Source organism: Heterocephalus glaber, unplaced genomic scaffold, assembly GCF_053883595.1.
Source record: "Heterocephalus glaber isolate CG9 unplaced genomic scaffold, H.glaber_assembly_v1.0 deba00000943, whole genome shotgun sequence".
Taxonomy (NCBI): domain Eukaryota; kingdom Metazoa; phylum Chordata; class Mammalia; order Rodentia; family Bathyergidae; genus Heterocephalus; species Heterocephalus glaber.
In genome coordinates this window covers 8,179,597-8,202,129 of record NW_028258175.1, presented here as the reverse complement: position 1 = coordinate 8,202,129, position 22,533 = coordinate 8,179,597, and the positions used below count along the sequence as shown (strand labels likewise).

General features: G+C 42.7%; 1 protein-coding gene across 2 annotated transcripts in view; it reads left to right on the top strand.

Annotated features, from left to right (window-relative positions):
- Txndc11 (thioredoxin domain containing 11) overlaps nucleotides 1-22,533 on the top strand; it is a 62,082-nt gene that overhangs the window by 34,571 nt on the left and 4,978 nt on the right. For both annotated transcript variants that reach the window (XM_004855864.3, XM_021237258.2), the window contains 6 exons: nucleotides 6,726-6,838; nucleotides 9,100-9,300; nucleotides 14,098-14,890; nucleotides 17,320-17,462; nucleotides 17,890-17,999; nucleotides 20,689-20,769. In XM_004855864.3, coding sequence (XP_004855921.2) covers nucleotides 6,726-6,838; nucleotides 9,100-9,300; nucleotides 14,098-14,890; nucleotides 17,320-17,462; nucleotides 17,890-17,999; nucleotides 20,689-20,769 — 1,441 coding nt within the window. The remainder of the gene's footprint in view (nucleotides 1-6,725; nucleotides 6,839-9,099; nucleotides 9,301-14,097; nucleotides 14,891-17,319; nucleotides 17,463-17,889; nucleotides 18,000-20,688; nucleotides 20,770-22,533) is intronic.

Below are 22,533 nucleotides of genomic sequence, written 5' to 3'. Positions count from 1 at the left end.
TAGTCAAAGTCCTGTAGATTTAGAAAATACTGCCTCTTACACACTATGGGCATCAAATGGAGATTTTCATACCCCTGGCTTCTTGGAACTCGCATTGCCTTGATCCACTGTGTCTCCCACTTAGCAGCTTGTTTTGGTTTTTTATTATCCCTTCATGACTTCATGATTTCTTCTTAAACAAGTTCTTGTTGCGGGACCAACTCTCCTGAGAAGTCATTTTAGTGGCAAGCACTCTCACTGGCTTCAGGATCCCCTTCTCACTGGTCTTCAGGTTCCGTATCTGAGCTTTGTCCTAGTTTACCTGTAAGGGACACTTCAGCTTGAAAAACTGGTGACCCTTGGCCAGTGTGTGCAGGCCTGGGAGCCATTTATGGTGAGTTTTTACATTTGTAAAGGATTAGAGGGTTTTTTTTATGGGAGGAAGCAGGTGACAGACCTTATAGCTGACTCCAGTACTTGGACCACAGTCGCTTTAAAAGGGAAGGAGGAGGGTTTCTGAGGGGATATGTTTAGACTGAAGTCCTTCCTTCTCTGAGGGTAAAAAGAAAAGAATTCAGTTGAAATGTATACAAGGAAAATATTTGAATTGATCACTTTAACATTGTGTTTGGTATTAAGGGAGAACAGCTGGTGTGAGGGTCTATATTTTATTGTTAGGTTAAGTATGTGTGACAATGCATATTTAGCTCTATAGTTTATTTTCTCCTAAAATAATATATTTGGAACTGCATTGCTCTTTCCCACCTGCCTAACTCAGAAAAAAGTAATCATTGCTAAGATATTATGTGTTTATTTAGCAGTATTTTGGCAAGAACAGGATATATCTATTGCCCAAATGTCAGATGCTTCTCCTCAATTGTTTTGCACCTTATGTGAAGAGTTTTAAAAAGATACTAAGCTCAAAGTCACATTTCTAAGGGAAAATGTGTGTAATAGCAATAGTTTATACAATCAAAATAAGCATTTCTATAATGTTAATTTCTTTGAAGGTTTTTAATTTGTTCCTGTTTGTGACAGAGTCTTGCTATGTAGTTCAGGCTGGCCTTAAACTCACTATGTAGCCCAGGCTGGCCTCAAACTCATGGCAGTCCTCCTGTCTCAGCATCCTGAGTGCTGGGATTTCAGGGATGTGCCACCACGCCCAGCAAGTTTTTCATTTTGATGGAAATGTATGATGTCATCATCCAGTAAATAATTATGAGCACTTGAAAAGTAAATCATTATGGAAATGTTCGATAACATTGGAGGGTTGTTTTTAGCCCTTTTAATGTAATGCTATTCTACTTTTTTCCAACTTGTCCAAAAAACCTTGGAAAGAGGAGTGGAAAATCAGAAATTAATAAAAAAGAGTATAGAATAAAATGGGGATTGTTTCCAGTTAGATGAAAGGTACTGCGTACAGGTTTACCTGTTGTACTGTCACTGTTTCCAGTGTGAAGAAATGAGAGGGGCTGGGCATGGTGGAACAGGCCTGCAGTCCCAGCATCCTAGGGGAGGCTGAGGCAGGAGGAACACAGGTTCATGACCAGCCTGGGCAACCTAGTAACTTAGTGAGACTTTGTCTGAATTAATGAATGATGGTGTGGCTCAGTGTGAGGGCCCTGGGTCAATCCCCAGCACCACACCAAGCAGAACAAAACACATACTGACTGCTGGCTATGTCCTTTCAGCCTGATTTTCTTCCGGAGGTAAGGGATCATTACTATCCTGCCATAATGCAGTAGAGATATAGTATGGATCACTTAAGTTAAAATTTTCTCAGGGCTGTGTTAAAATATTAAAAAGAAACAGATGAAATTAATTTAATGATTTATTTAATTAAATTTAATTTAGATTATCATTTCAACATATAATTAGTAAGAAAAGTATTTAGATATTTTACATTCATTTTAAGTGCGCCTTTTAAAAGTATTTTATACTTTTACACTGAACAGTGGATCTCAGTTCAGACACTAAATTTTCATTGGCAATACTTAATGTATTTCATAAAACTTGTAGTTGGAAAAGCGATTTTACACTCAGGATTTTAGTTGTTTTTTTTTTCCTTTTTTGGTACCGGGGGTTGAACTTGGGACCTTGTGCTTGCCAGGCAGGTGGCAGAACCACTGAGCTAAATCCCCAGGCCCACTCAAGTTATTTTAAACATACTTGTAGGTTTTTCAGTAACTAAGTTCAGTGTCACTTTAAAATTAGAATTAAATGGATTTAGTTACCTATTGCCCATGTTTCAGTTACTCCATAGCCATGTGTGGCTCCTGGCCACCAGCTAGCAGCTCCCAGCAGAGGCCTGGTTGTAGGACTTGTCCAGGCATCCTGGGGAAAGCAGTTGTAGACGATACCGTCTTCTGCAGGCACATCCTTGACATGATGTTTCAGAGTGGGGTCCTGGCAGTCTCCTAATGGTAAATGTGAGTTGTGATCTTTTGCTTATGGCAGGATCCTTTATTGTTTACTTGAAAGCACTTAAAAATATACTCTTTCCTAACAACAGATAAACTGTTCTTATTTTTTCTGCAATGTTTGAAATGTTAACATCTTGCCTCATTGATAGTTTGTGGCTCAGAATATATATGCTGTACCCTAATATTAAATTGAAGTTTTAATTTTTTTCTGGTTTTGTTTTAACGGTGGCTAAGTTTCACATTTATTAAAGGTAGGGGAAAAAAAACCCAGAGGGGTAGGGGAAAAATGGGCTCTGCAGAGCAAATTTGGGCCAAGTAAAAAGAAAGGAAAAAATAAAAATACACCCTACAGCATAGATTGGGCTACTGTGAAGAGGCATGATAGCCCTGAAGTTTTGTTTTGTTTTGTTTGGTACTGGGGATCGAACTCCAGTCCTTGTGCTTGCGTAGCAGGCGGTGAAACCACTGAGCTAAATCCCTGCCCCAAAGTTTTTTATTAAAGCAGCTTTTTGTTTTTGTTTTTTTGGGTACCAGGGATCGAACTCAAGTCATTGCACTTGCACAGCAGGCAGCGAAACCACTGAGCTAAATCCCCAGCCATGAAGTTTTAATATTTAAAATTGAATTTAAGGCAAATTATACTAAGCAAAATAGGATAACATTAAAACATTATGCAAAGAGCCAAAAATCAAACCTAGATATAACTCGCACATGGTAGTACATGTTTGTAATCCCAGCTACTTGGTAGGCTGAGGCAGGAGAATCATAAGTTAGAGGCCATCCTGGCAACTTAGTGAGACCTTGGCTCAAAGTAAAAAATTAGGGGCCGGGGATTTAGCTCAGTGGTGCCGCTGACTGCCTCGAAAGCACAAGGTCCTGAGTTCAATCACCGGTACCAGAAAAAAAAAATTTTAAAGGGACTGATGGTGTAGCTCATTGGCAGAGTACTTGCCTAGCATGTACAGGTTCCTGGGTTTGATCCCCCAGCACACCATGCAGGCATGCATGAATGAATGACTGAATGAATGAATAAATATCATGTGGGAAGATAGTCTGAGACTATTCACATATTTCCTCACGCTGTTTCCCACTAATTTTTATTTCCATTGGTGCATCTTGCCTACAGTAATTACTGTGGTATTTAAGTGGTGATTTTGTTTCCCTTGTTCTTTCTTCATTGTTAATGGAATTTTTCTATAAAAAAGAGCTGACTCTTCATACTAATATCATTGTGGAATGAGATATTTATTTTATCCTGTCACTATCAGTTAATTTTTGTTTTGCTTCAGTGGGTCCAGTTTTGGCCCTTAGGAGCATCTTGGGTTTGTTCCTGTGTCCTTTGGACAGGCCCCTTTTGTAAATACTTCTTTACTTTTGATGCGGCAGAGTATTTTAGGCTTGGGCTGGGGATTTAGCTCAGAGGTTCCACCGCCTGCTTTGCAAGAGCAAGGTCCTGAGTTTGATACCCGGTACCAAAAAAAAAAGTATTTCAGACTTATACTTTTCTTGTCCCAGCTCTGGAATCCTCTATGAGCCCAGTTCCTTTTATTGGAAAATGCTATTTGGAAACCAAGATCTGGGTGCTGTGTGTGCTCTTTAGGATCGAATGTCATTATTTCAAGGTCTCATTGAAAGATAGAAGTAGGAAATACATGTATCTATACCTATGCAGATGTATATGTATTTCTATATCACATGCACACGTGTATATTAAAAGCTGTAAGTTCTCTGGTTCCAGACTAACACCACAGGGTTTATTTTAGTCTTCCCTTATTATATAACTTCTGCTCCAATAATGAGAATCTCGGTTCTCATTGTCTATTTTACTTACAAAGAAATAAAAAGCTAGTAATTTTAGAATTGCTGAGTTCTACCCTCGTGAGAAACCCATTTAGTGACAAGGCTTATGGCATTTGTGCACAGTTCTCTGCCCTCCGGTAGCACCCACTCAAGACAATGCATTCCAGTTTGTTAGGCTGCTTCTCTCTCCACCCCCTTCAGTGCAGTTGGTGTGAGTCATTTGCCGGACAGTGGGTCTGCTTGTTAGTATATTCTGCATCCGGGCTCCACACATTTCTTTGGTTGTGAAATAAGTGAAGGATATATGGGGCACTACTGAGGCTCTAAGAATCAGATACAGAACTCTGCTGGGGACACACCAGCCTCCTTAGCCCTGCCTCACCCTCCCCGTAAGCAATCTGTCTTTAATTTTTGGCTTACTCTTCCTGTGTCTTTTGTTTTGTGTCATTTTAAACTCAACAGGTTTATATTAAAGCTTGTCCACCATGAGAGAAGGAGCATATTCACTTGACCTTGTCCTCATCAGGTGCTCCTTACGTGGGGGAAGGAGGGCAGCAGTGGATGGAACTAGAAGTTGTATGTGTCTAACACGTCAGTGTTTTTATGCTTTAGCTACTTGCTTATAACTTGGTAGCATTTAAAGTTTAATTGATTTTATTTAACATGTGCTAATAAAGCAGAAAAGGCATAGGAAAGAATGTACATTTTCCTGCACTATCTTATCTAGCCTTCTTTAATACTACATATGTTATAATCACACAAATATTACAGTTTTCTGAACTGTGAAAAAAAGAAAACTTTACATATACAAATAAAGTCCTCTTTGATCTCTGTCCCTCAACATCTTGCCAATTTTATTACCCTTTCAGGTGTTAAAAATATTTAATAATTTATTTTTGGTTTTTTTGGGTTTTTGGAGACAGGCTCTCACTGTGTAGTTTAGCTTGAACTCACTGTGTAGCACAGGTTGGCCTCGAACTCGTGGCGATACTCCTGCCTCAGCCTCCTGAGTGCTGGCATTACAGGTGTCCACCACTGCATCACACTTTAGTTTTTTGAGACGGGGCCTTGTTTTGCAGCCCAGGCTGACCTCAAATTCTATCCTCCTGCCTCAGCCTTAGCCGCCCCAGTACTGCGTTTACAGGTATGGACCACCGTGTCCAGCCAGTTTCTTTCTGCAGGCATGTGCCACTGTATGCTCCAAGATATTTTTTTTTTGGCACTGGAGATCAAATTCAGGACCTTGCACTTACAAGGCAGGCGGTGGAACCACTGAGCTAAATCCCCAGTCCCAAGATTCTTTACATGTTTCTAAACATATGTACCTATAGGGAAAAAAAATATTTTTACAAGTCTGAATTATTTTTTCCAGAATAAAAGGTATGCTTTATCTTCCTCACTTGCTTTTTCTCACTTATCTTGATGGCCTGTTCCTACTGTACAGATAGCCCTGCTTCATCATTGGGACATCTGCAGAGTATCTGTTGGCCAGTGTCCTTGCCCTTGACTCTTGAGTGCACAGATGTGGGTTTGTTGGCTGTGTCACTGCTTTTCTGCAGGCAGTCCACAAACTTCGTTCCCAAGTAGTTAATGCCTTTTACCTTTTCTGATGACCCTGTGTTGGAGTACTCATTGCTTCATTAGTCAGCGATTCTTGCTGTTTTCTATGTCTTAAATTCTGGGCAATTTGAAAGTCAAAAGTGATATTTTGTTTTTATTTGCTTTCCTCTGAGATAGTGAGGTTGAATTTATTTCCATGTGATTATTAGTCATGTACATTTCCTTTACTGTGGTTTGCCCATTTTAACCATTTTATTTTTCTTATGATTTGTATGCATTCTTTGTATGTGGTAGATTTGTTTATTTAACAAATACTTATTGGTCTCTTATTATAAGCTCCTGGCTTTGCTGTAGGTACTGGGGTACCAGCAATAAACAAAGCCTCTAATTTCACATTCTGAAGAGGAAGTTGCACCAAGGAAAATTAAATAAATAAGATTATGTATATATGCATACATGCTATAAAAAATAGGGTAGTGGTGAAAAACATATTTCCCTGTGCCCCCACCACCACCCTCCACCGTCTGGGCTTTTGCTGTTAGGCAGGTGGACAGGGAAGCCTTAGAGAAGACAGAGCTGGGCGGTGATGAGGAGCTGGCCATGAGAAGTGTCCAGACAAGGGAGCACAGTATGTGCCTTGGCCAGAGGTGGTGCTAGTGAGCAAGGGGGGGGGACAGACAGGTCAGACTGTCACAGAGCGAGATGAGATGCTGGACTCCTAAGTGTGAGGGATTGTGAGAGCCGTGTTCCTCTCAGGAGTAGACTTGTTACTCTCGGGAGAGCTTGAAGGGCTGAGGTCTGCAGTAGGAGGAGAGTTTCTGTAGCTCCTCCTTCCCTGTCTGGGCTAGGTTATCATATAGCGGCTTGATCTAGGGGATTTATGCATCAGGACTGGATCATTGGGTTTGTGGTTATTTCAAGGCATAGGCCTTTTCTTTAATAAAGGAAAATTTTCTGTTTCAGATTACCTAGGAACAGTACGATTTGGGGTTATCACAAATAAACATCTTGCGAAACTGGTTTCCTTAGTACACTCTGGAAGTGTGTATTTACATAGACATTTCAACACATCACTTGTAAGTATTTTGAAATCGCGTTTGTAATAGTGCAGTGGTTCTTAACCTTTTGTAGGTCATAGACTCCTTTGAGTACTGGATAAAATCCGGACACTGTCTCTAGGAAATGCACATGATTTTGCCTCTACACAAGCCCACCCTAAAGTCCATGCCCCTGGTTAAGAGTCTGTGTGTTAGAGGGCTCTGGACTGTAACATCTAGGCATTCTTTGTGTATATCTTAGATTTTGGTACAGCCTTGTTAGTTTGCCTTCTTGGATGAAACTGCAGTTACTCTGTTGGAGAATTGTTACTCTGGGCCTCTGTTCTCAGAGACTAAGCTTCCACTGGGTGATGTCTTTTGTTCATTTGTTCCTTTGATGAAGAGTAGTAATGTGACATGCTTTTCTCCTTAGCGGATGTAATGGAGTTTTGAAGTTCTTATCAAGTCACAATGAGAAGTTAATGGCTTCTTACCCCGGAGATCCTCCGTGCAGACATCTCCTTTGTTCCTCGATTTCATTTGCTTTTTTGGTGGGACAACTCCACTCAGCTATTTCTGAGCTTTGACCTATGTCTTGCATAGTCTTGTGCTTTTCCTCTGTTGATGACTGCTTCCTCAGTCATATCACTGAGGGTTTATTTTCTGAAGTGTTTTCTGTCACCTTAGCATTGTCAGTGTCAATGGCTTACAGGTGATATGAAGATTGATGTCCTGGCTTCTTTAAACCTAGGCTCCCCTGGGTCAGCGTGTAGGTCACGTCCCTTTGGAGGTGCCACTGGGGTGCTGCTTGCTTGCCATGACCCTAACTTTTGTTTATCTCTTGGAGTCCAGATGTTGAGCTTTACTCCTTGCAGTTTATATTCCAGAGTCAAATGTATTTTTTTATGTTTTTCAAATAGAAATGTTTGTGATGGTGTTTGAATGTGTGTGTTCACACTCCTATCATCCCACTTTGAGCATCACTGCTGTGATTGTTTCCCTGCCACCCACTCACTCTCCTCGTGCTTGTCTAAGCTTCTTTTGGCTTCATCTGCTTTTGCTAGCTATCATTTTCCTACTTTCTTCATTTATAGCCTACATATTAATACCATATTTATTTATAGAAGAGGGTATTGAGGAAGAAATTTTAAGTGGACAGAGAAAAATGGTAGAATTATGAGGTGACAGGGAAAAATACATTGAGTTTACTGCTTCAGTTGAGTAGTATTTCAAAGTGATTGGTTTAGCAGTGGACTTCCTTTTACCAAAGGAAATATTGAGATAGCTGTATTTACGAAAACAAAAACAGTAGCCAGATATGGTAACACATGCCTGTAATTCCAACAATCAGGAGGCTGAGGCAGGCTAATTGCCATGAGTTCGAGGCCACCCTAGGCTACATGGTTCAAGGCCAGCCTGAATGACATAGTGAGACCCTGTCTCTCTCTTTTTTATTTTTTTCTGCTACCGGGGACCGAACTCAGGACCTTGCACTTTTGAGGCAGGCAGCAGCACTACTGAGCCAAATCCCTGGCTCAAAATTTAAAAAAAGAAAAGCAGGCGAGCATCTTCATTATGGGGTAATTTAAATCTCCATTTTGGAGGGTATCACATATTTCCATCTCTATGGAAATTGTTTGAAACAAGTGATTTATATTATTAGATTTTTAAAAATAATTTTATGTTCACCTACATTGAAAAACTTAGTTTATTTTCCTTTCATCCAACACAGAAACTGTGATCCTTGTGCAGACTTTGGTCATTCACTGATTCATTCACACATCTGTTGAATCCCTGTTCTGCGCCAAGGTTTCATCCAGTCACTGGAGATACCTGTGAGCGAGGCAGCTGCAGCTCCTGCCTCAAGGAGGCTGCATTTGTGGGCAGGGTTTGGGGGACCAAAGAAACCCAACCAATCCTTGACTGCATAATTCCTGTTCTTGTAGATGGGCTTTGGTCTTTTTATAAACACCTAGTGGTATTTCACAGCTCTCCTGGGACATGGTGATAGCAGGTGTTATGGCCACAGGAGACAGGGAAAGCTATTTGTGTGTAGGTGAGTCCATCTGAAAGAAAGAAGCTGATCTGAAAAGTCACTTCCTGCACCCACTGTTGCTTTTTGACCACTAGTGAGGAAAGGCTGTCTGGAGAAGTGGGCAGAGCACGGGCAGTTGTGGTGACTTCTGGGCTCCTTTTGCTGTCTGCAGTGTGGGCTGACTGCCCTGGAGGGCAGTGGTGAGTGCTTTGGTCCTGTCCTGGCACGCTCAGCTTTCCTTTATCTGTGTGTTGGTCCTTTGCAGGTCTTTCCCAAGGAGGTCATGAACTTCACAGCTGAGAACATCTACAAGTGGGCTTCAGAAAACCGAGAGACGCTCTTGCAGTGGCTGCAGCCCCATGGAGGCAAGAGTCTCCTGCTGAATAACGAGCTGAAGAAGGGACCAGCGCTCTTCCTGTTCATACCATTCAACCCTTTAGCCGAGAGGCATCCCTTAATAGATGAGGTCAGAGTCACAGTGGTCACCGTGCTAACTAGCTCGGACTTCTCTCTCCACACTCAAGGCTGTTAATCTAGCAGCCAAGTGGTTGACAGGAAAGGCAGCTGCAGTCAGTGGTATTGTTCTTTCCTCCTGTAAGTGGACAGGAGAGCCATGCCTAGGAGAGGGACTGCCCAGGCCTCTCTAGCCATATTTAGTGACAGTTGCTTGGGTCTGAGGTCAGTAGGAGAGATGGGAAGTCAAACCATTCCTCTCCAGAGAAAGACCAAATGTCTCTTCCTGAGGCCATTCACATTGAGCTTCCCATTTGGGGAGTGGCGGGAACACACAGACAGGGTTGGCATGGACTAGGAGATGACACTGTCATGGGGGTGGCCGGTGTCATCCTCAGGACCGCAGAAAAATGTGCAGCCCAGCAGCCAGGTGCCGCAGCAGGTGTCGGGACACCTTGTTTTTCTTAAACTTTCTTGTTGCACAGATGACCAGAGTGGTTTTCGGAGAGAACTGTCACCTCTTCCTGCTTTTCCTGCTTTCTGGGGACTTGCTCTCTCTATGTGAGTTTAGTTTATACCTGGATCATTTGGAGGCACTTAGAGCAGTAATGATCAGCAGACAAAGCCTGGGATTGCTAAAATGGATTTAGAGGGTTTTCTGTTTTTCTTTCCCTCAAGGATCCCTTAATTGACCAAAGCCAGTTTCAGACAGCCAGTGTACCATAGGCCAGGCCATGCGGACACTGTCTCTACCTGCACCCCTTGGCTTCCACCTGGAGGGACAGGCAGGACTTCTGCCAGTTAAGACTCTGCCGTTTGCTTCTCTGGAGTCTTTTTTTTTTGGTTATTATCCCTGCTAAGAACCTTCTGAATGTCACTGACTTGGCTTAGAAGAAGAGAGAAACAGAATTATTCTGTTTCTTCCTCCCTGGTGAAGGAGGCCTTGAAGTAATAAAACTTGATTTCTTTAGAAAATCTTTACAATGCAGGTACTTTATGAACTGAGGCACCCTTTCATGTGACTAGGCCTTTGCCATTTCCAGTATATAGCACCTTCAAGGTCTTTGTAGATAAGGCAGGTTTTCAACCAAGGTGGTGGCTATAGTTGTGGATTTTTACTTTAATTTCTAAAGCTTCCTCCCAGAGCGCTACTCCTGTCTAGTTTGGGCCTGTCAGGGTCCTGGCTGGAGTGTCTGTGGCAGAAGCCCCCATCTTCTCCAGAGGGCCACGGTTGGGTTAGGTTCCTGGTGGGGGGACCCCTGCTTTCCAGGCCACTGTACCTCTATGAGTGTCTCCCCTGCATCCCACCTTCTCCTATGCCTATGTCCCACTGACGGCTTTTTTGTCACAGTTCTGCCTGTGGCTCCTGTTATTGGGTTCCCAGGGTCCCTGTGAGGTAGGTGGATTCCCTCAACCTCAGCTTGTGGTTGAGACAGCCCCTTTCAGTGTTGTGAATCGTGTGGATGAGCAGCTTCCATCACGAATATTTCTCTCTTGGTTTTGGGCCAATTTGGCAAGTGTTTATTGAACACTTCGCTATGTGCTCAGGGGAGATAGGCTATTTGTGGCGGTCTTGGATCCCTGTCTCAGGCTAGTCTAGTAAAGCATGGTCAGGGCCAGGAGAACTCAGCAGGGGGAAGAGAGGCTTTGGGTAGGTGGGTGGGTAAGTGGGGTGAGATAGCCTTGTAGAGATAATGTGATCCTGGAAGATTGGGAGAAACTAAAGGAAGGAAGAGCCTGAGGAGAGGCAGCAGTGGGAAGTTGCAGGTTTAGATGTTGGGAAAGAGCACGGGCTCTGTGGTGCACTGCCGTGGCTCACTGGTGAAGGTGCTGAAAGAACCTTGGAGGGGAGCTCTAGGTGCTCCTCTGAGAGTCCAGAATGCACTGCACCCATCAGAGTCATGTGGACAATGAAGAGATGCGTCCAGGGCACGACAGTCTGCTGGCAGCGGGGTTCGAAAATGTGAAAAGTAATAAGAACCTAAACTTGGGTGGTGGAGATGGAGGTGGCAGGTAGGATCTGTGATAGAGCAGCAGCAGCCATGACCAAAAGTGAAGAATTCATTGGTGCCTGAGTGAGATGGAGAGATGAGTCACATTTACACAAGGTAAATAATGGACACCTTAGAGTTTAAGGCGGTTTCATTGTAGGCCTTGGTTTGGGCAGGAAGTTGAAGAAGCTTCCATTGTTGAGAAGAGAAAGACTGTCTTAAGAGTGAGGGTGATACAGGTGAGGGGCATGCCAGGCAAGGACGTTTCAGACAGTTGTGGTGGACATGGGTAGGGTGTCAGAAGTGACCAGGTGGTGGCTGCAAGCACAGGAATGGGCAGCTGCCCTTAAACATGTGCACCCCTATAGAGAAGCACAGATTCCAACTCCAGCACACGCACAGACACCCGGGGTTCCGACAGGGCTCTAGAGAGGTTAAAGGATGGCACCGTGCTCAGCCAGCAGAGTTGGTGCGGCTTGTTGCCAAGCTAAACAGTTCTTTGCAGTGCTTGTAGTATATGCGTCTGGTAAGCAGAATCCTTGTTATTGCAGAAACTTAGGGTTTCTCTGATGGGAGAAGTAGAAGGCAGTGTCTGTGGTGCAGACATTCAGTTACTTGCCAGGTTTCCTTAATAGTTCACATGGAGTAAATATATCACTAATACGGTAACGGGATGTAGCTTGAGTTATTTCAAAACAGTTCCTTTCATTAGAGGGAAGTAAGAGCGTCTCACTCCTCAGGAGCCGTCGTTATACACAAAGTACTGTCTTCACTTAAAGATATTCTTCAGATGGCTGCTTTGTGAGAGGTAAGAAAACTGAAAGAGATGAGGAAAGAAAATTCTAGGAGTCTTAATGCTTTCCTACTTGAACTTTTCATAAAAGATGACAGTAAATCCTGAAGTTTTATGGGGTGTTTGTTCGGGGGAGGTGATGGGATTAGCTGTCTCCTGTTGTGTCACTGAGCACCAGACAGCTCCAGGATGAGCATGGGGCGTGGGCCCCTGGTGCCTCACATGGGCTGGGCCTATCTAGCAGTGTGCTGCTCACCAGAGCCTCATCTAGACTAGAGATAGTCCTTTTTTGGGGGGGTGGGGAAGACGGGGACACTAATTTATCATCTAAAGTGACTTTTTAATAGCAAGAACTGTTCAGTTGGTTTTTCTGTATAAACACATGCTTTGAGTTAACTCCCTTTATAAATATTATTACAAAGCTTGTTTTTTAAGAGTTAGAGTTGAGGGCCAGGGATTTAGCTCAGTGGTTCCACCGCCTGCCTCGGAAGCACAAGGACCCGATTTCGATCCCCGGTACCAAAAAAAAAAAGAGAGTTCCACTGATTAAATGATTTTTTATACACATACCCACACTTCACACACTTCTCTCTGTCACACTCACACACACTTTAATGAAATAAAATCCCAAGTGACAACACCTTTTAGCTAACCGGTGAGATTTGATTCACACACCATTCTACTTTAGAGGGTAAATGCCTCTGAATTATAACTTGCTCGTCTTTCTCGTGAAACTAGGATTAGGGTGAAGGTAGGAGATAAAGTTACTCCATTTGAAAATGGAAGGATCTTGGAGGAAAAATGAACTTTTAAATTACTAATCCTGATCTTCAATAAAGGGAGAGTATGAAATGTTGTCCTGAAAGGCCATGCCTTCTTCCAGTGCTCACTGAACAGTTGGTACACACCTGGCCTTGTTGCAGGGTCTCAGAGTAGTAAGATAAATATGAAGATCCATAAGCCTCTGGGGAAGAGGAATGTCATGCCTGGACTATATTTCTAAAAATAAGAGGGGGACAGTATGGAGGTCGTTACGACAGGGGGATAGAAGGGTGGTGGTCTGTGATGACTGAGGACTTGAGATGGTGGCTGTGGGCCTGGAGAGGGGCTGCTGAGCCATACTGAAGTCAGAGTGTGCTGCATTTGAGGCAGGGGATGGCACAGAAGATAAACTGAGGATCCTGAGTTTCCAGCTTAGTGATGCTGTTTTCCCAGAGAGAACAGGCTGTAGGGGAAGATAAGATGGGTGAGTATGGTTTGCAACATGCTGAATGGGCAGCAACCTGTGGGGCCTGAATTTATTTGGAAATGTATATGCTGTAAAATGTTGAGTCACTGGTCAGATGTTTGGAAAGTTTTTAAATGTATTAAGATAGAGGAAGAAGACGAGAGTTTTAAATGGTGAAAGGAAAGTGTACTGAACTGGGGTTGAGAGATTTAACTTCTGTTCCAGTTCAGTCCTCGGTACCAAAAACAAAACAAAAAACACCAACTTCAAAGAACTGTTCCAGTTCTTTGGCAGCCTGGACTTAAGTGCTGAGCTGAGCCATCTCACCTGAGCTGCTTCTCTGGGCTTCATTCTTCTCATGTGGTTGACTGAGACATTTCCCCCTTCTGTCTCAAAAGAATTGGTTAGAGCTGGACATGATGGTTTACGCTTGTAATCCCAGCACTCAGGGAGATTAAGGCAGGATCACAAATTTGAACACATCCTTGGCAACTTAGTGAGTTAGCAAAACACTGTCTCAAAATACAAAGGTGTGAACATACAGCTCAGTGCAAAAGACTCTCAGCTCAGTCATCAGTACTGCAAAAAATTGCTTGTTAACAGAGTGACATGTTGTGAAAACTAACCCAAGACTCTCTGTGATAGGTTTCAGTGTGACTGCTTCCTCTTTAAGGTAGTCCTTCTGGCCAGGACTCCTCTATCTTGTTACCTGACAAGGTGCCTTCCAGGTGCAGCAACTGTTGGCTCTCTCCCTTGGGGTCATCTCTTGGCCCTTATCACCTCTGCTCTGCCTTTCAGATCACCGAAGTGGCCTTGGAGTACAACAACTGTCACGGGGACCAGGTGGTGGAACGCCTCCTTCAGCATCTGCGGCAGGTGGATGTACCGGTGTCGCAGTCCCTGGCACCAAAACCACCGTCCCTGCTGCCAGGCACATCGCTGACGGCAGCATTGCCTTGCTGCAACACCGTGGTGCTGCCCCAGGGACATTCCTTTTCCAGGACCCACAACATCTGTGAGCTGTGTATCAACCAGACTGCTGGGGGCATCCGGCCGAGCTCAGTCAGTGTGCCACAGTGCAGCTTCTTCCAGATGGCAGCAGCTCTGGATTCCTTCTACCTCAAGGAGCAGACCTTTTACCACATGGCATCGGACAGCGTGGAATGCAGCAATTTTTTAGCTTCCTATAGCCCTTTTAGCTATTACACTGCATGTTGCAGGACCATAAACAGGGCCAGGGTGAGCTTCATTGATTCTGAACAAAGTATCTTTGAAAGCCCGGGTGCTGTATTTTCTTCCCTGGAGAAGAAGTGCGAGGCTGCCACCCCCATCTCCGTTCCTCATATTGAGGAGAACAGGTATCTCTTCCCTGAAGTGGGCATGACCAGCACCACCTTCACAGGCCTGAGCTGCAGAACCAACAAGACCCTGAACATCTACCTTTTGGATTCCAATTTATTTTGGTTATATGCAGAGAGACTGGGTGCTCCAAGCTCCACCCACGTGAAAGAATTTGCCACAATTGTTGATGTGAAAGAAGAGTCTCACTATATCTTGGATCCAAAACAAGCACTCATGAAGTTCACCTTAGGTACTGTAGGCAGTTTACTTCCCTGAGCATAATAAGTTTTGCTTAACATAGGTAACTCAGGTTGATGGTCTCATTACTCTTGACTATGGGGGTGACATAAACACTACAGCTAATTTTAAGTATTTATTTAGGTGCTCTGCATCAAACTCGGGGCTTTTACACTGAGCTACCTCTCCAGCCTTTATTTTTTGCTTTGCTTTTGGTTTTTTGAGACAGGGTCTCACTATGTAGTTCAGTCTCAGCTTGAACTCACTGTGTAGCCCAGGCTGGCCTTGAACTCTTGGCAGTCCTCCTGCCTCAGCCCCCTGAGTACTGGGATTTCACCATTATGCCTGACTTCATTTTAAGTTTTTAGACAGTTGGTCATAAATTGTCCTTATCCGTTGGCCATAATTTTAAGAGAAGCTAATTTTATCTGTTAAATGGAACAGAAACTTCCTAACTCCAAATTTTGGATAAGTTTGTTAGCACATGGTGGGAAGAGTCCAACTTTAGATTGGTAGTTCCTGTCACATGTCTAAGGTAGAGCCAGCTGCAGTACGGGGGACCTGACAGTTGTACCAGTCAGGAAAGTGAGAGCTGTTTGACACGATATTCAGGGGCTGATGAATGTGAGCCATTAGCACAGCATCACCCTAAAGGAGCTTAAGCAGAAAGCAGTAAGAAAACAGAAGCACCTTGCCTCCTTTTTGTCTCAGGGGTCTCTGTGTATAAATACCAAGGCCACAGGGCTTGATGGGTTCCACTGCAGTTTACAGCAGTGTTGAGGAATGCTATTCTGACCTTGAGTGCCTAGATTTTAACAGACAAGTGTCAAGTGTAGTAAATGTCAAGTTGCAAACCAGTGGAAATTACTTTTCAGGGGTTAAAGCTCTATTATGGGAAAGCATCCCACAGCTTTGTTCCCAGGAGTTGGCAACAACAGCAAACTAACAACCCTGTGCTGTTCCCAGGACTTTGCTGAAGTCCCTGACATGCACACAAGGAAGTAAAATTCAAAAGCCTTGTTAGTTCAGCCTTACTGGAAACAGGGGAGACTATGCAAAATGGAGAAAGGAGGGATTTGGAAGGGAAGGAAACGTTATTTTCAAGTTTGGAAAGCAAGAGTGAACTCAGAGCCTCTAAATCCTAGTCCATTTAGCTGTCCTCTTCCATCTTGGTGATTCATGTTTCTGATGTTAGTCTTGTTCATGTAAGGATTTATGTAAATCTGGGTTTAATGTATCAAAATATATATTATAATCATGAAGGCTCCTTGGTGATTAAAGGACTGTGACCAACCACTTTATGAGCAACTCCCAATGCATGTTTTCTAAGAGCATCTTGGTATATTTTCTTTAAAAGGAACATGCATATTTTTTAAAAGAGTTTATTCGATTTTCCAGAATTTTATTCAGGAACATTTGATGAGCTTGCAATGTGTTCACCTTGAATTTAAGGGTTTTTTTTAAAAAAAAGCCTTTGGATTTCATTCCATTTCTCTGTCTACTCTCTACTGTCTGGCTCAGCTGTTCTTTGTCCTATAACTGGTGACTCTTAGGGATCCTTACGAAACAACCTGTGTACTTGTGTCACTGTTGGCTTAGAGGGTTATCTCATAAGTCAGCCATCATTAGATTTAGATTTCAAAAACTTTGCCAACTAAGTCTTACTTAGATATGATAATGAAGTCTCTTTAGTATTCACATGACATTCTTCACTTCCTTCTTGGTCTGCAGAATATGTCATTGCCCTTTAGGACCTCAAAATGGAGAGAGGAGAAAGAGAAGTAAAACTCAGATTAGTGTTGCTTAGGTAAGGTAGAGGATGCTAAAATGGTGGTTTTTGTGGGGAGGGTAAATCTATTGGTTCAAATTAGTGTTTTTATCTGAGTTTCACTTACGTATTTTTCTATTACAAATCAGTGAGTTATTTCTGTTAATCTTTTTAAAAACAAACTTGAAAAACTTTATTAAAGTAAAAAAGCATAGTTCCTTGTTCTCAAATTTAATGAGCATTGTACACCCCCCACATTCCTGTGACTTGCACAGTTACTGCATTTGGAATTGTGCATCGAGGCCTTGGTGATACAGGTTGAAAACTCTTGAAAGGATTGTGACATGTTGATAGTGTATGAATTCTTTCTTGGGGTGTATTTGTGGGCCAGTCCTTTCAGTAAAGAATAAGATAGGATTTCTAGTCTTAGTATTAAAGCATCCAACACTGCGTGGTGTTTTGTTACCCTAAAGGACTGTTTGCCTAGCTAATAGTATGAAAGCTAAGCCTGATCCCTCCCAGGGCAGCTTTGTGCAAGGTTTTGCTTAGAGGTGAAATGTTAAAAATGTAAGCATGGGAAGTCATTTCCATTTTTAAAGTGTGGAGTTTAAAGTAGGCCATCTATTTTCCTTGTACCTAGAGAAGACCTGATCTCATTTTCTCTTTATTTTTAGAATCTTTTATTCAAAACTTTAGCATTCTCTACAGTCCCTTGAAAAGGCATCTCATTGGAAGTGATTCTGCCCAGTTCCCTTCTCAGCATTTAATCACTGAAGTAACAACTGATACCTTTTGGGAAGTCATCCTTCAGAAACAGGTATGGAGTCTCCAGAGAGGCAAAAATGAAGCATCTGTCCCTATTAAAATAATTTCCAGGGGCTAGGGATTTAGTTCAGTGGTGCTGCCGCCTTCCTTGAAAATGCAAGGTCCCGAGTTCAATCCCCAGTACCAAAAATAAAATAAAATAATTTCCAGAGCTGCAGTGGTTGGGGTGAATGGTCAGTTTTTGAGTACTGTACATATTAGCCACATGACAGTCTGATGGTGGAACATAAGTGAATTACATGTTTTTCTAATTACAGAAAGTTCTTAAAACACATAATTGAAAAGATGTAAAGATAAAAATTTTCAGTGTAATTTCTGCGTAGCTGTGGCATTAACTGAATCCCTGCTGGAGTCTAAGCATAGCAGGGAAAGGAAGAGGATTTCCCAGGTGCAAGTAATGCCCATTTTCCATCCCACAGGATGTTTTGCTGCTCTATTATGCACAGTGGTGCGGCTTCTGTCCATCCCTCAATCACATTTTCATCCAGCTCGCTCGTCTCCTGCCAGTGGATACATTCACTGTGGCCAGGTAAGGAAGCCTGTTCTGCAGCACTGTGGGTTATGATGTCCTCGCTTCTTTTTTTTTTTTTTTTTTCCGGTACCAGGGATCAAACTCAGATCCTTACACTTGTGAGGCAGGTGCTGGAACCACTGAGCTAAATCCCTGGCCCCAATGCCCTCACTTCTTTGCAGCACAGCCATGGTGTAAGAATGTCTCCCATTAGCCTGCAGTAAGGTGTGGTTGGATTTCATTGTCAGCCTTAAGCCTTGTTGAAGCTGACCTCCTGATGAATTCTGAGTGTCTGTGATAGTGAGCATGTTTAGTGCTGACTAGATTCGTGGGAGGGCAAGTGCGGTTCTGACTGCCTGGGGCCCATGGGAAGGGGAACCTGGGGTTCCCACTGGCCTGGGCCTGGAGCCCTGCCCCTTGTTTTCGTCCTCACTGGAGAAATCAGGAAGAACAGTTGGTTAATAGCCACAGATTCTCATTGTATGATTCCATGAGTACCATATGTGGGTTCTCGCATTAAAAAAGGCATTTTAATAGTTTTTGTTTTTGTTTTTTTGAAAAAACTCAAATGCAGAGTTTTTATATGAGGCAGTAAGCAGTTTTGCTGGGGTATGTGTAGATTTTCTTCCCCACCCCTCAAAATATCCCTCCAGATAGATTAAATAGAAAAGAGAAAATCACAGGAAAAAAAATAGAACAGAAAACAGAATATTGGATTTGCTAATTCCCTTGAGAGAACTTCCAAAGTAGAAGCAGTTGAAAGAATAAGGCAAGAAAGATGAACAGATTGTACTGGAAGTATGTGCATTGAAAACAAAGGAATACTGTACAGACTTCTAAGAAGGTACCTTAAGCAGTATCTGTCTCACTTGTTATATACAGTGTACTGTCAGGTAACTTTCACAGAGTCACACAACCTATCAGTGAAGGACCAGGATTTTTTACTCTAGACCCCTCACAGTTAAAATGGTTAAAGGACGGGTGAGAATGACTCCTGTGTCAACGAAAGACGTGGCAGGTATTCTGTATTCAAGGACAGAGTACATAAATAAGTGGGGAAATTTGAACCTAATAAATGTAAATTAAAACACTAACAAAGTGTGATTTACACTTATAAATTCATAAATGCCTTTAAATGACAGAATCTTGTGTTGATAAAATAAAGTGAAATTGGCACAGTCAGATGTTGCTAATGGAATGAGCAAGTTGGCATAGCCTTTTGGAAAGCATTTTGGCAACATTTGCAAGGAATCACAAAAACAGTTTTACATTTCTAACCCAGTTAACTTCACTTTGGAGAATTAGGGAAATTGGAATTCCAGAGAACAATGGGCCAGTCCTTACTGCATTCTTTATATCCAATAGTAGATGAATGGGCAGTCAGTCACATTGGCCTTTGATGGAATTTTTATCCATTCTCGAAAGCAGTGCTTTCCACATCATTAATTGAAAAGTAGAGTATGAGATAACTGGTCCTAAAACTCTATAAGTGTGTGGACCCAGGCTGAATGAAAATCCCAGGAGGAAAGCACCAGTTAGCCTGATGGAATTCCAAGTGGACTTTTACAGTGCTTTTCTTTTAATTTCAGTTTGCGTTTTCACTGGGGTAAAAATCAGGAAGAAAAAAAGCATTTGATTTTAGAATATAGTGTTTCACACCACATGCTTAAAAGGTGGAACTCTGCTGTTTTAGATAGGCTCTTGCAGACAGAGGTAGGCATGCTACTTTGTTAGTTGTGGTGAAATTGTTTTCATTCAATTATGCCAGTTTTTTTTTTAATGAATTTCATCCTTTTAAACACATGGCAATGATTCACACCCCACCACCCCTACACCACTATGCTTTCTGAAAACTCCTATCAGGGTAATGGACCCAAAGATTTCCAGCTTTTGGGTGCAGGCTTCCCACCAGGACAGTGGCTCCTTCCGTGGAGGACGCTCGCTGTCCCGCCTGCACATGTAGGAGCCTCCCTGCATGCCTAGTTTAGTGCTGCTGCTGGGGGACTGACCGCGCCAACAGTTGTAGCAACTTCTATAGTAATCGAGCACAGAATGAATGATTTAGTACTGATGTCATTTTCTTTACTCAAAACATAATCTAAAATCTGCTAAGAAAACACACTGATGCACTGTTTATGGCCTCTGTCCAGGTCTGCAATATATAAAGCAGGATAATCTGTCTTCATAGAGGTGTGGTATGTTTTATATTCAGGGTTTTTTTCTTTTTGGTTTTTTGTCTTTTGTTTTGTTTTTTGGGTTTTGTTTTTTGAGACAAGGTCTCACTTTGTGGTCCAGGCTGCCCTTGAGCTCTATGTAACCCAGACTGGCCTCAAACTCACAGTGATCCTCTGGCCTCAGCCTCCGGAGTGCTGGAATTACAGCTGTGCACCACCATGCCCAGCTTCCATTTTTTCTCTAGAACTTGTTCAGGGTTTGAAATACCTGACTAGATACTTCTAAGTGAGTTAACTACTCTTGAGGTATCTTTTGGTGAGGCATTTTGGGGGAGTTCATTTTTACTTTCAGGACATGACATTATCCCTTGGTGGAAGTTTTCCTGGTAGTGGAGAGTTGCATGTACCTGGTGGGGTCTTCACTGCAAGGGGTGTAGGAATGCACAAGGTTCTTCAGTTATTAGAAAGTTCCTTCAGGCTGGGTTTTGTAGCCCCATCTGTTAACTACTGTACTTTCCCTTTGCCTCTGCCAGAATCGATGTGTCTCAGAATGATCTTCCTTGGGAATTTATGGTTGACCGGCTTCCTACCATCTTGTTTTTCCCCTGTAACAGGTAAGGCTGAAATTTTTTTAATATCGGGAGGATAGGATTCTCTTGTTGAGGTCTGAAGATAAAAGGGGTTTAAGAAGTAAATCATTTGTTATGACTAAACTGTTCAAAGAATGTGCCATTACAGACGTGGGCATGCTTTATTCTCAGAATGTCACATGTGGTGATTTTCTTTGAAGAAATTTGCTCTTTCCTGTGTCTGTTTCTTTTTGTTGTTGTTGATTTTTGTTTGTTTTGGTACTGGGGATCGAACTCGGGACCTTGCGCTTGTGAGGCAGGCAGCAGAACCATTGACCTAAATCCCCGGCCCCTGTGTCTGTTTCTTAAATGAGGATCCATACAGGAACATACAGAGGATGCCAAAAGGAAAGAGCCTCATGTAGGTGTGGGGTAAGGCAAAAGGCAGCCTGTGAGCTCTGCTTTTCCCAAGATTTCCACAAGCATCACTTCTCATTTAGCCCTCCGGCACCCACATCCTTCTTGTACCAGAGAGGTTTCTTATCCACTGCACCGTTCTTCCTCGGATTCATGGAGCCTGTGAAAAGGAGCTTTTGCTGCATGTATGCAGAACACTGAATGTCTGCCCTGGGGTCATCACCTTGATCTTTTCACATTTTGCCTAAATGTTACTCCAAGGTCAGTCATTACAGAAACTGCTGGCAGCACCCAGCAAGCAGGGATGGGGCATTAGCAAAGGAGAAAGAGAGTTGGACTGAGTGAATATGGGTGGAAGTGTTTCAGTAGAAAAGGAAAGGAACCCTTGGCCTTTTAAAGCCTAGTAAGCCTGCCAGTCTGAACTACAAAGCAAGACTCTGTCTCAAAAAACCAAAAAATAAAAATAAAGCCTATTAAGCCGGATGTTGGCACTCTTCTTTTTATATACAGATTACCTTCAGTTTTAGGATAGGTCCTCATGGGTATCCACTCACGTCCTCTCTGGGAAACATGTTTGCAGGGTCCTGTAAAGAAGGCCCTCACCTACACGCATAGTATTTACTGTTTTAATTTCCTGCCTCCCTTTTACAGTCATCGTGCCACTGTATGGTTATCCTGTTTGTCTAGGGGAGTGCATTCTTCTTATCTGTTGAATCATTGCCTTTATCTCCGAGAATGTTTGCCAGAATACTTCCTATGGTACAGTAGTAGGGTCTTGTCAAATCATGCACTAAAAACAGAACGTGACTCACTCTCTTCTTCTGCTGCTTGTGTCAAGATGCACCTCTTTCTAAGAAGCGTTTAAATTGCCACATAATCAAGGAATCGTGGACACTAACACTAGCAATTTCATCTGTGTGAGACAAGTTTGGCATATAGTTAATGACATGTAATTTTTGAATTCCAAACATAGTTTGATAAGGTAATGAAGCCATAGCACCCAACATTCGCCATTGCACGAAAAACTTCTCAGCTCCTGTAAATGAGTATGTGTTGAGGGAGACAAGGAAAGAGCAGGAGCGTTACAGGTGAGGGCTTCTTTGGAGCTATGTGGGGTTAGAAGCACGAAGGTGGATTTGTTCTGCAGATCTGGGTGGGCCAGTAGCTGCAGCCCCTTCCTCTGTCATTTGCATGTTTTTTGTTTGTTTGAAACAGGGTCTCACTATGTATATAGTTGAGGCTGGCCTTGCACTCGCTATAAAGCCTAAGCTGGCCTCAAACTTTCAGTAATCTTTTGCCACACCCAGCCTGTCCCTCACATTGGAAAGGTCAGGAGGGAAATACTGTCCGGTTCTATTTTTAACAGAAAGAGCTTGGTATTTTAAAGAAAGA